Genomic DNA, 17,493 nt, shown 5'->3' with positions numbered 1-17,493 from the left:
ATTTCACTTGAGAACAAAGCTGATGTATACTCCTTGCAGTAGTATCATAATCGTGCTGCTGTAAAATTGGGTTGGTTTTCTTCTTCTCTCCAACGGAAGTTGGACAAATTTGGTGTAACCGCTAAATACGCCCTCCCATCAACTCAATTCTTTGGGTGTGCCTTCTCTGATAAATTATAGCTAGCTAAGTACATCTTCGCTACAACAATATAACCTTGCTCTGGGGAATTCAGAATCGCCATGAAGTACGCATTGGTAAGAATATCCTGTCGGTTAAATAAATTCTTTCCAGTGTTGCTTGTCTGCGTACAGTCGCTACTTTAGCCAGTTACGGTGCCAAGCAGCGCCTGATAGCCAGTCATAAGGTTGCTTGCTACCTAACTAGTAAGTTAACTAGTCAGCTAGTTTGCGGTACTTTGTTAAACAGAGAGTGGGAACAAAGCACTGCAGCTGTCAGATAATTTATATTCCCTGAACTGGTCAAATTAAACGCACAGAATTTAAAGATTTAGCGCTGACATTGAACTGATTAAAATATAACTAACTAGTGACTCATGTTGTAAACTTGTGCAAGTGACTCATCTTGCCTAGCTGCCAGCCAAGCAACCAACTGCTGGAATATCTGTCACAGCAGCCTCTGCCGCAAGCAATGCTTTTTTTTTACTTTAGAGAATTCCAGATAGCATCATAGTTGTAAACTTTTGTCTGACATTGGTTGTAATTTAAAAAGCAACTACACTGTCAGTATACAAGCTACTGACAAATGTCATCAGGAAGACTGCTATTTTGTTCATTCTGAGACAATGCCTGACAAAGTGCCTTTTAACATTTTTTACTTATAATCGCAGAACATTTGCAGAATGAAAACAGTTTTACAGTGCCTTAAGTCTTCACACATCTTGACTAATTACACATTTTGTTGTGTTACAACCTGCATTTAAAATGGGGGGGGGGGGGGGGGGGAATTAGATTTTTGGTCACTGGCCTACACACAATACCCCATCATGTCAAAGTGCAATTATGTTTACTTGAAATTTTTACACATTCATAAAAAAAATGAAAGTCAGTAAGTATTCAACCAATTTGTTATGACAAGCTTAAATACATTCAGGAGTAAAAATCACAAGTTGCATGGACTTAGTGTGCAATTATAGTGTTTAACATGCTTTTTGAATGACAAGATCTCTGTACCTCACATTACAAACACTGATTCAACCACAAAGACCAGGGAGGTTTTCCAATGCCTTGCAAAGAAGGGCAACTATTGGTAGATGGGTACAAATTAAATGAATAGATAATGAATATCCCTTTGAGCATGGTGAAGTTATTCATTACGCTTTGGATGGTGTATCAATACACCCAGTTTCCACAACGATACAGGCGTCCACCCCATTAAGTTGCTGGAGAGGAAGGAAACCGCTCAGGGATTTCACCATGAGGCCAATGGTGACGTTTTAAAATAGTTACGGAGTTGATTGGCTGTGATAGGAGAACTGAGGATGGGTCAGCAACATTGTCGTTACTCTACAATACTAACCTGAATGGCAGAGGGAAAATAAGGAAGCCTGTACAGAATGCATCCTGTTTGCAATAAGGCACTGAAGTAGAACTGCAAAGTAATGTGGCAAGAAATGAACTCTATGTCCTGAATACAAAGAATTATGTTTGAAGCAAATCCAACACATCACTCAGTACCACTCTTCATACTTTTAAGCATGGTGGTGGCTGCATCATGTTATGGGTATGCTTGTCATTGGCAAGGAATGGGGAATTGAAAATAGAAATAAATGTAATAGATCTAAGCACAGGCAAAATCCTAGAGGAAAAACTGTTTGTCTGCTTTCCAACAGACACTGGGAGACAAATTCACTTTTCAGCAGGACAATAATCTAAAGCACAAGGCCAAATATACAATGGAGTTGCTTACCAAGACGACATAGAATGTTCCTGAGTCTAGTTACAGTTTTGACTTGAATCAGCTTGAAAATCTATGGCATGACTTGAAAATGGCTGTCTAGCAATGATTAACAACCAACTTGACAGAGTTTGGAGAAGAAATTTTAGGCTCTTAGAGACTTACCCAGAAAGACTCACAGCTTTAATCGCTGCCAAAGGGGATTCTAACATGTATTGACTCAAGGGGTTGAATACTTGTCTAATCAAGATATAGTGTTTTATTTGACATTACATAGTATGTTGTGTAGATCGTTGACAAAAAATGACAAATCCATTTTAGTCCCACTTTGTGTAACAACAAAATGTGGAAAAAGTCAAGAGTTCAGAATACTTTGAAGGATTGATGATTGTTATTATTATACCACTAAACCTTCTTTCTCTCTTGTATATAGTCCACGACAGTAGCTGTGACTGCTGGGGTGGTATTGCTGTCCACTGTGGGCATAATTGTAGCCCGCTATCTAGGCAAGAAGAAGAAGCCTCCAGTCACCTTGCTTGACCCTACTCAAAAATACCAGCTAACACTCATCGATAAAGAGGTACTGTGGGCTATTGAAACAGATACTCAGTAGCAAATGAATTATACATTTTTGGCCTGTGCCTAATTCATATATGTACTTCATGGAAATAATTTTTGTCTTAACATTTTACCGAATGTTGGTAGTAGTTGTTGATGCATTGCGTTGTGACAAAACCAATGTACACTACATGACCAAAAGTATGTGGACATCTGCTCGTTGAACATCTCATTCCAAAATCATGGGCGTCAATATGGAGTTGGTCCCACCTTTTCTGCTATAACAGCCTCCACTCATCTGGGAAGGCTTTCCACTAGATGTTGGAATATTGCTGCGGGGACTTGCTTCCATTCAGCCACAAGATAATTAGTGAGGTCGGGCATTGATGTTGGGCGATTAGGCCTGGCTCGCAGTTGGCTTTCCAATTCATCCCAAAAGTGTTTGATGGGGTTGAGGTCAGGGCTCTGTGCAGGCCAGTCAAGTTCTTCCACACCGACCTCGACAAAGCATTTCTGTATGGACCTAGCTTTGTGTACGGGAGCATTGTCATGCTGAACAGGAAAAGGCCTTCCCCAAACTGTTGCCACAAAGTTGGAAGCACAGAACCGTCTAGAATGTCATTGTATGCTGTAGCGTTAAGATTTCCCTTCACTGGACCTATTCCTCCTCCACCAAACTTTACAGTTGGCATTGGGGCAGGTAGTGATCTCCTGGCAATCTGCCAAACCCAGATTTGTCTGTCGGATTGCCAGATGGTGAAGCGTGATGAATCAATCCAAAGAACGCGTTTCCACTGCTCCGGAGTCCAATGGTGGCGAGCTTTACACCACTCCAGCTGACGCTTGGCATTGCGCATGGTGATCTTCGTGGCCGTTGTTGCTCATAGACGTTTCCACTTCACAATAACAGCACTTCCAGTTGACCAGGTCAGCTGTAGCAGGGTTGAAATTTGACGAACTGACTTGTTGGTAAGGTGGCATCGTATGACGTTGCCACCTTGAAAGTCACTGAACTCTTCAGTAAGGCCATTCCACTGCAAATGTTTGTCTATGGAGATCACATGGCTGTGTGATCAATGTTTATACACCTCTCAGCAACAGATGTGACTGAAATAGCCAAATCCACTAATTTAAAGGTGTGTCCACATACTTTTGTATATACAGTTGAAGTCAGAAGTTTACATAGACTTAGGTTGGAATCATTAAAACTCATTTTTCAACCACTCCACAAATTTCGTGTTAACAAACTATAGTTTTGGCAAGTCGGTTAGGATGTCTACTTTGTGCATTTTCCAACAATTGTTTACAGACACATTTTTTCACTTATAATTCACTGTATCACAATTCCAGTAGGTCAGAAGTTTACATACACTGAGTTGACTGTGCCTTTAAACAGCTTGGAAAAGTCCAGAAAATGAGGTCATGGCTTTAGAAGCTTCTGATAGGCTAATTGACATCATTTGAGTCAATTGGAGGTGTACCTGTGGATGTATTTCAAGGCCTACCTTCAAACTCAGTGCATCTTTGCTTGACATCATGGGAAAATCAAAAGAAATCAGCCAAGACCTTAGAAAAAAAATTGTGGTCCTCCAGAAGTCTGGTTCATCCTTGGGAGCAATTTCCAAATGCCTGAAGGTACCACGTTCATCTATACAAACAATAGTACTCAAGTATAAACACCATGGGACCACGCAGCCGTCATAACGCTCAGGAAGGAGACGCGTTCTGTCTCCTAGAGATGAACTTACTTTGGTTCGAAAAGTGCAAATCAATCCCAGAACAACAGCAAAGGACCTTGTGAAGATGCTGGAGGAAACGGGTACAAAAGTATTTATATCCACAGTAAAACTAGTCCTATATCGACATAACCTGAACGGCCGCTCAGCAAGGAAGAAGCCACTGCTCCAAAACCGCCATTAAAAAAGACAGACTATGCTTTGCAACTGCACATGTGGACAAAGATTGTACTTTTTGGAGAAATGTCCTATGGTCTGATGAAACAAAAATAGAACTGTTTGGCAATAATGACCATTGTTACGTTTGGAGGAAAAGGGGACGCTTGCAAGCCGAAGAACACCGTCCCAACTGTGAAGTGTGGGGGTGCTTTGCTGCAGGAGTGACTGGTGCACTTCACAAAATAGATGGCATCATGTGGAAGGAAAATTATGTGGATATATTGAAGCAACATCTCAAGACGTTAGTCAGGATGTTAAAGCTTGGTCGCAAATGGGTCTTCCAAATGGACAATGACCCCAAGCATACTTCCGAAGTTGTGGCAAAATGGCTTAAGGGCAACAAAGTCAAGGTATTGGAGTGGCCATCACAAAGCCCTGACCTCAATCCTATAGAAAATTTGTGGGCAGAAGTGTGTGTGTGTGTGAGCAAGGAGGCCTGCAAACCTGACTCAGTTACACCAGCACTGTCAGGAGGAATGGGCCAAAATTCACCCAACTTATTGTGGAAGGCTACCCAAAACGTTTGACCCAAATTAAACAATTTAAAGGCAATGCTACCAAACACTAATTGAGTGTATGTAAACTTCTGACCCACTGGGAATGTGATGCAAGAAATAACAGCTGAAATAAATAATTCTCTCTACTCTTATTCTTACATTTCACATTCTTAAAATGAAGTTGTGATCCTAACTGACCTAAGACAGCAAATTTTTACTATGATTAAATGTCAGGAATTGTGAAACTGAGTTTAAATGTATTTGGCTAAGGTGTATGTAAACTTCCGACTTCAACTGTATAGTGAATGCATGGCTCTATGGCCTCTCTTCATAGGTGATCAACCATGATACTCGCAGGTTTCGCTTTCGACTTCCCTCAACAGAACATATCCTGGGACTCCCTGTCGGTAAGTCTTCACTTGCACATTGTTCTTTCTGGGTTTTGTCAAGTGACATTTTGATCATTGATTATTATTTTGTATAATTCAGCTCCATTAATCTAAATAGTCCTTTGTCTCACCTGCATAATAACTAGACTCGCAACGTAATACTTGATTTGCGTTCCTGGAATGTTCTCTACTGTATGAGTCATTTAGCAGAACAATCAGAGGATGAAGCCACACCCAATGACCCTAACGTTATTTTAAGTCAGTGTTGACTTTGTTTCTAACCACCTTATTTGTTTCTTCTAGGGAATCATGTATACCTCTCTGCCCGTATTGACGGCAGCCTGGTAGTCAGACCATACACACCTGTGTCCAGCGACGACGACAAAGGATATGTTGATCTGGTTGTGAAGGTATGTATGGCTTGTCCAAGCAGTCCTATATCATATTCTGAATATGAACACACTAGTACTATTAAACCTGGGTCTGTATGTATCAAGCATCTCGGAGTAGTAGTGCTGATCTCGGATCAGGTTCCCTTTGTCCATGTAATCTTATTATTTGTGATCTAAAATAAAAAAAATGGATCCCTAAATCAGCACTCATATTATGAGAAGCTTGATACATACGGACCCTGATCTGCAAAGTGTATTTCATGGATAAAATTTCTCCCCAGATCTACTTCAGGAATGTGCACGTCAAGTTTCCTGATGGGGGGAAGATGTCCCAATACCTGGAGAGTTTGCAGCTGGGGGACGTGGTAGACTTCAGAGGACCAGGAGGCCTGCTAGAGTACAAAGGACATGGTACGGCCAGTCTGCTGCCTGGCACACCCTCCCTCTGATATTTACAAAAATGATGTGTCCCAAATGGTACCCTATTTCCTATATAGTGCATTACTTTTTACCAGGGCCCATAAGAATCGGGTGCCATTTGGGACACACCCATAGTCTCCAATGGAATGGGTGTTTTAGCTTTGTGTGCTTAAGTGGGGTGTGGCTGGCTGAGACTGATCATGTGTGTACATACTTGTTTTCAACCTTAAGTCTACTGAATAAGTCAACAGTACTTGTGTTATGTGGAACATCTCCAAGTAATCACATTTTGCAACTTTCATGCCCCAAAGGCTCCAGAAAAGCACTGCCTAAAGAATATAATTGTACTGTATTGCCACTGAAATGTATTCTCCCAGTATTATTAGATGATAATGGACACACCCAACAACTGTCTTCCATTTTGGACAAGATAGCTCCCCAAGCACACACTGGAAAAGGAAAGTGATACTTGTGTTGGCTTAGTTGTTGTCTCATCGCTTTCTCCCCTTAAATTCAACAGGGCAGTTTGCAGTTCAGACAGACAAAAAGTCTACTGCTGAGATAAAAGTTGCCAGTACTGTGGGTCTGATAGCTGGAGGAACAGGTGAATCTTCCCTTTGCAACCCTGACCTCTGAACTTAAGCACTTAAATGTTGTCTAAGCACAGGTAAATGTAGTGCTTTTAGTTCCTGGTGCTGAACTCCCTTCCCTGTCTGTAGGCATCACCCCTATGCTACAGCTGGTGCGCGCAATCATGAAGGACCCCAGTGACAGCACCACCTGCAGCCTGCTGTATGCCAACCAGGTGTGTGGCCACAGCTCACACTGGTCTCTCCTAAAAGAGACTTTTAATATCATCTCTATAAATAAAGGATAGATAAATGCTTATTACTAGCATCACTGTGGATGTAGCTCATAACTCTCAACCTAAGCAAGCCTAACACTGAACCAGACACCTTTGTTAACTGTGTGTGTGTGTATATGTGTTCAGACTGAGAAGGACATCCTGCTGAGGGATGAGCTGGAGGAGGTCCAAGTCAGACACCCAGACCGCTTCAAGCTGTGGTTTACAGTGGACAGGGCACCCGAGGGTATGTGGCTTATAGCTTTTTCTTGTGTTGCTCATGTGTTGGCATCCCAGATTTTAGAAGTCTAAACAAAATGTGTATTATCGTTTTGAATTAGTATTCATTGTGTATATTATGTCAAAATAGCTTTTCAGATTGTTGAAAAGCTAAACCTAGCTGTCTCACTGCACAGACATGTAATGTTACCTTAGAGACTATTTGCACCAGAGAGACTCCAGTATATGCACCTTATAAATTATTTGCACTGACTACCCTACAAATCCAACCCTTACAGACACACAAGCACTCACACACACACACACACACTCAGAACTCATATACACACATTCAACGCTGCTGTTCTAATATATACTATTGATTCCAATAACCACTATATTACTAAATAGTATAAATACAGTCCATTTTTACTATGCATACTAACCTCTTCTACTACTTATTATGTTTGACTTGACTCTTCATTGTTATTATCGGTTAATGTACTGCATTGTTGAGGGAGCTAGCACATAAGCCTTTCACTGCACCTTTCGCTGCAAGTAGCCTAGTGGTTAGTGTTGGGCCAGTAACTGAAAGGTTGCTGGATCGAATCCCCGAGCTGACAAGGTAAAAGTCTGTCATTCTGCCCCTGAACAAGGCAGTTAACCCGCTGTTCCCCGGTAGGCCATCATTGTAAATAAGAATTTGTTCTTAACTGACTTGCCTAGTTAAATAAAGGTTACATTTAAAATGTACAAAAAGAACTGCTGTAGACTGTGTATGTGACAAATACATTTTATTTTATTTGAATCCTTATGCATACCGGTACTTGTTTTGCGATCCCATGAAAGATTGAATAAGATCCATTTGTGTGGCTCAGGCTGGGAGTACAGTGAGGGCTTCATCAACGCGGACATGATCCAGGAGCACCTGCCTGCCCCCAGTGACGACACCTTGGTGCTCATGTGCGGTCCGCCCCCCATGATCCAGTTTGCCTGCAACCCTAACCTGGACAAGTTGGGCTACCGGCAGAGTCAACGCTTTGCCTACTAGTCTCCAGCCTAGGGACTCTCCTCCCAGCCACCCCCGGCCTGGGCATTCTCAATTCAACAAGGACATCAATTCAGTGCTAGACTTGAGCTGGAACTACTGCTTGAGAACCAGCATCTCTTTATAGAATATTGGGTTAAAAATATTGCAGAGTTCCGGGACCTAAATATAAACAATACCGGCACCCAAAATGAGTAACGTCTCCTATTTCAGTCCACTAAAAGCACTGCATCAGTCTACTGCCAAAAGCCCCATATGATAAGTACAGACATGGCCTCTTATATATCAGGTTGATCATTAAATGCTCACTTGCAACCAAAGTCCTACCTTTGTATTATTGGCCTCCACTAAGCTCTGCCTCCATCCCCTGCTGATAGCTACAATTGATTGGGCCCTGTGTATTTTTAGGTGAGCTGTTGAGGCTTTGATTTATTATTGATGTTCTTACCCTTGTGCGTTCTTCCTAAGAACAGGACAGAGAGAACAGAACCTAAAGATAAAGCCACATACTGAACTGAATTACGCCCAGGGGTGCAGTGCTGAATATGAGAAAGCCGCCCAGGCAATATTGCTTTAAATGCACACGTGACAAATTATACACGCTTAAGTATTTCAGCTTCTGCAGAGATGCATTATACTGTATTTTGGCATCTGCTTTGAGTGTTACAAATATATACAGTGCCCTCTGTATTTACTGGGATGTTGACAATTTTGTTGTTTTGGTTCTGTACTCCAGCACTTTGAATTTGAAATGATACAATGACTATGAGGTTAAAGTGCAGACTGTCAGCTTTAATTTGACTTTTGGCACTTTTTGTACATCGTCCTCTCATTTTAGGGGACCAAAAGTATTGGGACAAATTCACTTATGTGTATGAAAGTAGTCAAACGTTTAGTATTTTGTCCAATATTCATAGCAATCAATGATTAAATTAAGATTGTGACACTACACACGTGTTGGAGGCATTTGCTGTTTGTTTTGGTTGTGTTTCAGATTGTTTTATGCCCACTAGAAATGAATGGTAAATAATGTATTGTGTCATTTTGTTGTCTCTTTTTTTGTAAATAAGAATATGTTTCTAAACACGTCTACGTTAATGTGGATGCTACCATGATTATGGATAGTCTAGAATGAATCGTAAATAATGATGAGTAAGAAAGTTAGACCCACAGATATCATAGCCCCCCAATGCTAACCTCCCCTGTTATTGGAATAGAGAGAGGTTAGCATGTTTTGGGGGGGTAAGATATTTGTATGTCTGTAATTTTCTCACGCATCATTGTTCAAGATTCATTCAAGACTATCGGTAATCATGGTAGGTTTCCCATTAGCAAATGTGGAAGTGTTCAGTGAGATTGAGTGAGCATAATTATTAAAGGCGCTTTTTGTATGCTTGTGGCAATTGTTTGATATATTTTACTTTAAGAGTTTTATCTGCAATGCACTACTACACTCGTAAAATGTATTATGTGTTTATGAAGAGAGAAAAACGAACATTTCTGGCAGCATTTCAAATTGCTTCCACTCAGACATGATCCATCCTGTTCTGTTTACGCATTAGGCTGATCGATTCCTTAGATATTATCCCTGGTTGCAAAAAAAGAGTATTGAGGAGGAAAATAATCATTTGTACACCTTCAGTTTGCTGGAACAATGCAGCTCTGGTTGTGGTAGTTGAATGTTGTCGCAACGAGGAGTCATCTGCATTTGAGCAGACGATGTAGTCTGGTCCAAATGCTGGGACAGTGGGAGTTGGAAATGTTCTTCTAATTCCACTGTTGACAGGGATTAGGGATAACTGAGGATTGGTGATGCTGAATGGCAGTTTGTTTGGGTGTAGGAGTAGCTCTATATCCACATGGATGCTAGATGAGGATATATATTTTTTTTAGTAAGCTTTTCTTGTGCTGCTAAATATGTGGCGTAGGCAGCTCCGGGCTGAATACAACTTTTAACATTGTAAAGTACAAGTAACTTTCATGTGGGTTCGTGCAGGCACTATTATGGAGGTAATGCGATTCCACTGAATCATTAATAGCAGAAGCACGTGCATGACCTGGGAATAGAACATTACTATTTTTAGCCTATGTTGATTTGATATCATTCATAGGGGGTTAAACCTAAAACATTTTAACCGTAGTATAATTGTAATTTTAACCACTAGATGGAGACGCAGCGTCATTGTTTATGAGACCCAGTTAAACGTAAACCAGTTGCTTGGCATTAATGTAACTTGTAATTTTCATTCGTCGTGCTTCGTGACTGTTCGGAGGTTCGGCTTGTTTTTGTAAGAATCCGGAAGAGATCAGGGTCACGTTTCCTTTGCTGTCTGGACTATTAGGTACGTCTGTTGAATGAACAAGTAAACGTTAACTAGCTAGCTACAACAACGAACAATATTATTGCAGATTCAGTAATTGCAATAGTCAGGGTGTTTGGTATTGGTTCGATACAGCCAGATGTGCCCAGCTTTCTTTGAATATGCGAACGCTAACTTGCTAGTCCCACTAACCTGCTAGTGCTAGGCAGTTAGCTAGCGATTTCTAGCAGCTAGCGTGCCTTAGTTTCGGGCTCAAACTATAATTTACCAGTGTACGTCAGCCAAATAATAATAATAAAGGAGTTTGGGGGGTGTCAAGTCGTTATCTTGCTATTTAATTCTATGTTTCTTCTGATACTATTGTGTTGATGTTTTGTTCAAAGCTAGCCAACCAGCTGACTGTCTTGCCAGTTGTGTTTGTTAGCGGCTAGCTAGCAAGCTAATGTTAGGTAACCAACTACCCTTCCGTCTGACTACCAAGAGCAATTTTGGTCTTGCCATTTTAGCCGAGTAACACATCGTCTAAACTGTTATGAGATGCTGATTTGAGTTAATATTTCACGACTGTATAACTGAGCATGATATAAGACGTTCATGGTGTTAAAATGTTTAAGTAATACTAGAAGATGCACACTCGGTGCGGAATGCAAGAGCAGGCGAGGACAATCTCCCTGTGGGAAATATAGACCTACCAAAAATCCACATCAGGTGCTATTGTCACAGGTGAAGTTAGTTGTAATTTGAAATCGAGTTGTTTCAGTGAAAAACTACAGTAACTGGCTAGGTAATGTATTTATTTGGCTAATTTAATTGATTTATTGAGTCCTCAGTACTGGCCAACTGAGAACTGAAAGTGCCAGGCTTAAGCAGGATACACGGGCAGAGGACAGGTCATCAGGCGGTCTCCCTATGTCAGGCCGAAATGGGTCTGCGAGCGATGCAGACTGTCGGATCTCGGAGGACTGCCGGTCCCCGGATGTAGAGCTGATGGAGTTGGGACCCCTGCTGGAGGAGGCGGGCCGGCAGGCAGCGGGGAAAGGCATGATGTCGGAGGTGAGAGTGGGGGGAGAGTGGGGGAGACAAAAGTTTTCTTTCCAAATGGCACCCTATTCTCTACACGGTGCTCTAATATTGATCTGTTTCCTATGTACTATATATGGAATAGGGGGTAATTTGGTATGAAACCTGACTCAACTGCTGTATTAACTCATGTATTTTCTAAAGCGGAGCTCAGAATCTTCTAAATCAACATTTTGAAAGATTGAGGTCGTCTGCAAACACAAGTTTCTAGTGAAACCATCAGTGTATTCAGAGAGGTGAAAGTTCAGAATGTTGCAGAACTCCCTATTGGCCAATTCTACATGGCAGACACATTGGTTTGTTATACACAATGCATTTATCTGAATGTTCTGAAGCGTTGCAACCACCTGATTAGACCCCAGTTGAAGACAAAACAAATGTAGGTTGAAGTCATTGGGCAATAGAGCTCAGCTTGGTGGGGTCACACCTAAGTATTGGTTAGGGAAATGTAGACCAAAGCCAACTGGGATTAATTCCCATGTGTTCACTATTATCTTGCCCTACTCACCTAACTAAATCACCTTCCACTTTCTCTCTGCAGGGGGCCTCAGTTCTGCCTGATGATGATGACGACGAAGAGGTGGAAGAGGTCCTGACGCTGCCCCTCCAGGCTCACCACGCCATGGAGAAGATGGAGGAGTTTGTGCACAAAGTAGGCATCATTGGGCTGTTCCAGAAGCCAGGATCATTAAGTTAGCCAGCTAACTTTCATAACCAGACAAATATATATCTCTTGGTTTTCTGATTCATTTAGAAAGCTAAACTTGAATATGGGTTGTAGGTTGTTGAGTCAATTATACCATGCCCATTTCAAGTCTATATTTCTTAAAAAGATGAAGTTATTTCAGAAATTCTGGTACAGTTACCTGGCTAACTCATTGATCCTGCTTTCTGGAACAGCCCCCATGGCTGCTCTGTCTTAAGTTCATACAGAGGGGAGGGAATAAGACTGGTGAGATGAACAGGACATTCATGGTAGCCTATACCCCTGTGTTTCAGGTGTGGAAGGGTAGCTGGAGGGTAATCCCTTTTCACGTCCTGCCGGAGTGGCTGAAGGACAACGACTACCTCCTGCATGGACACCGGCCCCCAATGCCCTCCTTCCGCGCCTGCTTTGGAAGCATCTTCAGGATCCATACAGAAACAGGCAACATCTGGACCCACCTTCTGGGTGAGTGAGTGAGTGAGTGAGTGTGTGAGACACTACATGGCCAAAAGTATATGCGGACACCTCTTCAAATTAGTGGTTTCGGGCGATTTTATAAAGTCGAGTACACTGCCATGCAATCTCCATAGACAAACATTGGTAGTAGAAGGGCCTGTACTGAAGAGCTCAGTGACTTTCAACGAGGCACCGTCATAGGATGCTACCTTTCCAACAAGTTAGTTTGTCAAATTTCTGCCCTGCAAGAGCTGCCCCGGTCAACTTTAAGTGCTGTTATTGTGAAGTGGAAACGTCTAGGAGCAACAACAGCTCAGCCGCGAAGTGGTAGGCCTCACAAGCTCACAGAACGGGACCGCCGAGTGCTAAAGTTCATAAAAACCGTCTGTCCTCGGTTGAAACACTCACTACAGACTTCCAAACTGCCTCTGGAAGCAACGTCAGCACACGAACTGTTCGCCAGGAGCTTCATACAATGGGTTTCCATGGTCAAGCAGCCTCACACAAGCCTAAGATCACATGCGCAATGGCTGGAGTGTGTAGAGCTCTCCGCCATTGGACTCTGGAGTAGTGGAAATCTTAATGCTACAGCAAGACAATGACATTCTAGAGGATTCTGTGCTTCCAACTTTGTGGCAACAGTTTGGGGAAGGCCCTTTCCTGTTTCAGCATGACAATGTCCTGGTGCACAAAGCGAGGTCTATACAGAAATGGATTGTCGAGATCGGTGTGGAAGAACTTGACTGGCCTGCACAGAGTCCTGACCTCAACTCCATCTTTGGGATGAATTGGAACGCTGAATGCGAGCCAGGCCTTATCACCCAACCTCACTAATGCTCTTGTGGCTGAATGGAAGTAATTCCACCCCCCAGCAATGTTCCAACACCTAGTGGAAAGCCTTCCCATAAGATTGGAGGCTGTTATAGAAGCAAAGGGGGGTCCAACTCCATATTATTGGCCTTGAATTTGGAATGAGATGTTTGACGAGCAGGTGTCCACATACTTTTGGCCAATCCTCCCATGTTTAACCTTACGCCTATAAAGTTGCTGTGAAGCACAGGTACACGTTCCTGACAGCTAGGGCACATTCAGTAGAAGTTCAGCGATGTATGTATAGTGCCATCACTTATCCATACTATATAGCGAAGTATTGTGCATCCTCTACACAACATTTCCATATACAATGGCCTAGATTGTGCCCCCCACATTATATGCAGTATGCCCCATAAAGATCCTGTTCTTTCGCTAATATTCATTTGTTATGATATGCCCTATATGATTACTGATCCACTAATGATGGCCTCACCTCTCCAACCCCCAGGGCTGATCCTGTTTATTTGTCTGGGCACGTACACCATTCTGCGGCCCAACATGTACTTCATGGCACCTCTGCAGGAGAAGGTGGTGTTTGGGATGTTCTTTCTGGGCGCGGTGCTCTGCCTCAGCTTCTCCTGGCTCTTTCATACCGTCTACTGCCACTCTGAGAAAGTGTCTCGCACCTTCTCCAAGTAAGGCCACATGGCCCCCTCCCAGAACTTTTGTTTGTTTTCTGATTAGCACTACTGTGTTTCTGAGAGGAAATGTGATGTTTCATTTCAGAAATTGTCTAATATTCGAGTGTCATCCAAATGGATCTGGGTCATCCCTCATCTAACCTCCACGGTGTTGTTTGTCTCCCCTTAGGCTTGACTACTCAGGTATCGCCCTGCTGATCATGGGTTCCTTCGTGCCCTGGCTCTACTACTCGTTCTACTGTTCCCCGCAGCCGCGCCTCATCTACCTCACCATCGTCTGTGTGCTGGGCATCGCCGCCATCGTAGTGGCCCAGTGGGAACGCTTCTCCACGCCCGCTCACCGGCCCACCCGAGCAGGTGCTGCACCACATATTAACCAGCCTGTCAGAGAGTGAACTGTGACGTAGCTACAGAGCAAGGACATGCATGTAAATGTATTAATTCAACATGCTACTATCTTTATAGTACGATTTTTTTTTATTTTTACTAAAGTATCTGACGTAGGCTTTGAAGAAGTACCTGCAAATAGGCTACCAGTGCATTATAATGTGGGTAGTTCAAAAAAATTAAACAATCTACCAAATCTAATTTTAAATTGTTTTACTTCTTGTCATTATCATTTACCTGATAAGACATGGAGGAGGGGGGTTGCTAACGTATGATGGGTCGCTGGGCAAGAAAAGATTGAAGACCCCCGTCCTATACTACGAATTTTCCAGCCCAGTGCTTCCACCAACCAACCTTTCCCCTCCATTTCTCCCACAGGAGTGTTCATGGGCCTGGGACTGAGCGGCATCGTCCCCACAGTGCACTTCACCATTGAGGAGGGCTTCGTCAAGGCCACCACTGTGGGACAGATGGGCTGGTTCTACCTGATGGGTGCCATGTACATCACTGGCGCCGGATTATACGCTGCCAGGATCCCTGAACGCTACTTCCCCGGCAAATGTGACATCTGGGTAAGATAGGCATTTTTATTTTCATTTGGGATGTAGACACAGGCTTGTAGCTAGCTCCTGAACTAACCCTATGTCCTCATTTATATAAGAATAATGTTATTGTCATTTATCAGATGTTTTTGTGTGATGGGACTTACGTTCTCACATGTTCTGTAGGCATATGCGGCCCATGCAGTAATCAAACTCCTAGATCTTTAGGTATGCAAACGCCATGCTCCAACCAGAGGAGCCTTTGGAGATACACTGGCTGTGTCCCAATGCACTAAATGGACAATTATGGTGCCATTTGGTACGCTGCCTCTGACCTCCCTCTCTCCTCAGTTCCACTCCCACCAGATCTTCCATGTCCTGGTGGTTGCGGCAGCCTTCATCCACTTCTACGGCGTCACCAACCTGCAGGAGTTCCGCTACGGCCTGGAGGGAGGCTGCACTGACGACACCCTTCTCTGAGAGCAGCCCAGCTTTGGCCCCCTTCAGCCATTTCCTGGTCGATGCCCCTCCCTCCCCCGCCTCCCTACCCTATAAAGTGCTGCTGGAACACTCCATGGTCCCCCGTAGCTCCTTCTCTCCACTCTTCTTCTCCTCCCCTGATTTGCTCATGTCATACTTGGTTTTCTGGTGGTGGTACCATGCTTGGGCTCCTTTCTCCCCATTAAAGTATCTTTAGCCAGTGAACTAAATGGAGGGGCATCCCACCGATGCGGCACCACTTTTTTAAAATCAAGATGAAGCTCTAGGCTTGACTTTAGCTCATTATGAACAACAGGGGGTTTTGACCAGATTGATTACGTTTCCTTGAAGGAAGGGAACCTCAGTCATAGAGATATCGTAATGGCGTCTTTCTTGGCCTACTTAGCTGCCTACATCAAGTTGTAGGAGGCTTGTGTGATAGAATGGGTTCGGGTTGGGGTCAATACAGTCCATATTTATTCTGTCAATACAAGGAATTCATTGAAATTCAATTCAGGAATTGAACATCGAAAAGTCCTGATTTATAACAATGGGCAATTCCAACAATTCATTATGGGCATTTGATTCTGTTGATTTAAACATTTTTAAAAGCAGTCAACCCCAACCCAGGTATGGTTTATAGAACTGGAAGGCAAACAATTTAAATTACTTTCTTACAAGACATGGTGCTGGGTACCCTTACCCCTCATGTCCCTTTACAATTGAACACAATCTTGTATGATTGATAGCTGGTATGAAACTAACCTTGCAACGCACAATGGGCAAATCTGGGAATAGGTTAACTCTTTCTCTTCTCATCTTGAGTTTCTTTTCTTTTTAAGGCTATATTTCAGAACACTTAAGGTCAAATTATTGCACCTTAAAAGTATGTTATTACCGTTTAAACTTTGTCATTGCATAGGGTCCACCATGTAGTGTGTATGAATAATAATTTAGTATTCCTGTACCTTACATGCAAACCTCACCGGCCACGTTGCGTGCCGCGAGCGTTGCAAAATAAATGTAAATACATGTTATTCACATCGCTCGCGTGAATGAGCGTCTGCGTAGCCAAGCGCTAAAATAGAACTTGGTTCTATTGAGAAGCGCCAGATGCTGCAAGTCCCCTCCTTATTGGATATGAGGAAGATAAAAAGGGAAACCTACCTAGTTTCTAGATCTGTGGATGAATCATCGGGAGTAGAGAAACGCAGTCGTGATCGCATCAAATGTGGATGGACAGAATGAACATACGCACATGGCCGGTGTAGTCCGCGTGTTAGGCCAATGGAAATAGTTTTTCAATAGATGGGCCAATATTGCAGTCAAGTGAACTTCATTAGGATCTCCAGATATGATAGGAACCTCTATTTTTTTCCCCTTATATCAAATCACTATTAAACTTTTGACCTCCAGTAGTTCTCAAACTGCTATTTATTAAGACCTTTCTTTTTTTTTAAGCTGACTTTGTGGCTTTATTACAAAGACTAAGCAATCTATGTATTCTTGACTTTGTGTTGTATCCTGTGTAGACAAGTTGATGGATCATACATTTCCCTGAAATGTAAACACATAATAAATATTTATTAATGGGAACCAAACCAAGTCATGCATTTTCTGTCTGATATAGTGATATTGCACAACTTTTCATATACATGAACATTGTTTTCAATATTTGTTTAGCCATTTGAGTTACTAATGCTGCTTCAATGTAGTCAATTTCTTTGGTGTGTTAATAGACTGACCATATTAATGCCTCATGTCTGTCCA

At 42.5% G+C, this 17,493-nt stretch overlaps 2 protein-coding genes across 3 annotated transcripts; both read left to right on the top strand.

The window, feature by feature from the left end:
* The first annotated feature begins 240 nt into the window (after window positions 1-240).
* On the top strand, window positions 241-9,635 carry LOC115207985 (NADH-cytochrome b5 reductase 3). The gene is made up of 9 exons (XM_029775657.1): window positions 241-255; window positions 2,349-2,495; window positions 5,260-5,332; window positions 5,618-5,724; window positions 5,988-6,117; window positions 6,647-6,730; window positions 6,846-6,931; window positions 7,118-7,217; window positions 8,068-9,635. Exons 1-9 carry the CDS (start codon window positions 241-243, stop codon window positions 8,238-8,240), a joined length of 915 nt encoding a protein of 304 aa, XP_029631517.1. The 3' UTR covers window positions 8,241-9,635.
* A 798-nt stretch (window positions 9,636-10,433) lies between these two features.
* adipor1a (adiponectin receptor 1a) lies at window positions 10,434-17,324 on the top strand. 2 transcript variants are annotated; one of them, XM_029775655.1, is made up of 8 exons: window positions 10,434-10,579; window positions 11,389-11,611; window positions 12,180-12,290; window positions 12,638-12,809; window positions 14,122-14,308; window positions 14,484-14,671; window positions 15,080-15,273; window positions 15,595-17,324. In XM_029775655.1, exons 2-8 carry the CDS (start codon window positions 11,468-11,470, stop codon window positions 15,721-15,723), a joined length of 1,125 nt encoding a protein of 374 aa, XP_029631515.1. In that variant the 5' UTR covers window positions 10,434-10,579; window positions 11,389-11,467; the 3' UTR covers window positions 15,724-17,324. The 2 variants fall into 2 exon arrangements, with proteins under 2 accessions (XP_029631515.1, XP_029631516.1); XM_029775656.1 differs by lacking the exon at window positions 10,434-10,579 and adding an exon at window positions 10,607-11,281.
* Window positions 17,325-17,493: the final 169 nt, after the last annotated feature.

This window comes from Salmo trutta, chromosome 14 (assembly GCF_901001165.1).
Source record: "Salmo trutta chromosome 14, fSalTru1.1, whole genome shotgun sequence".
Lineage (NCBI taxonomy): Eukaryota > Metazoa > Chordata > Actinopteri > Salmoniformes > Salmonidae > Salmo > Salmo trutta.
The sequence above is the reverse complement of the archived record's forward strand: the minus strand, read 5'-3'. Positions and strand labels throughout refer to the sequence as shown.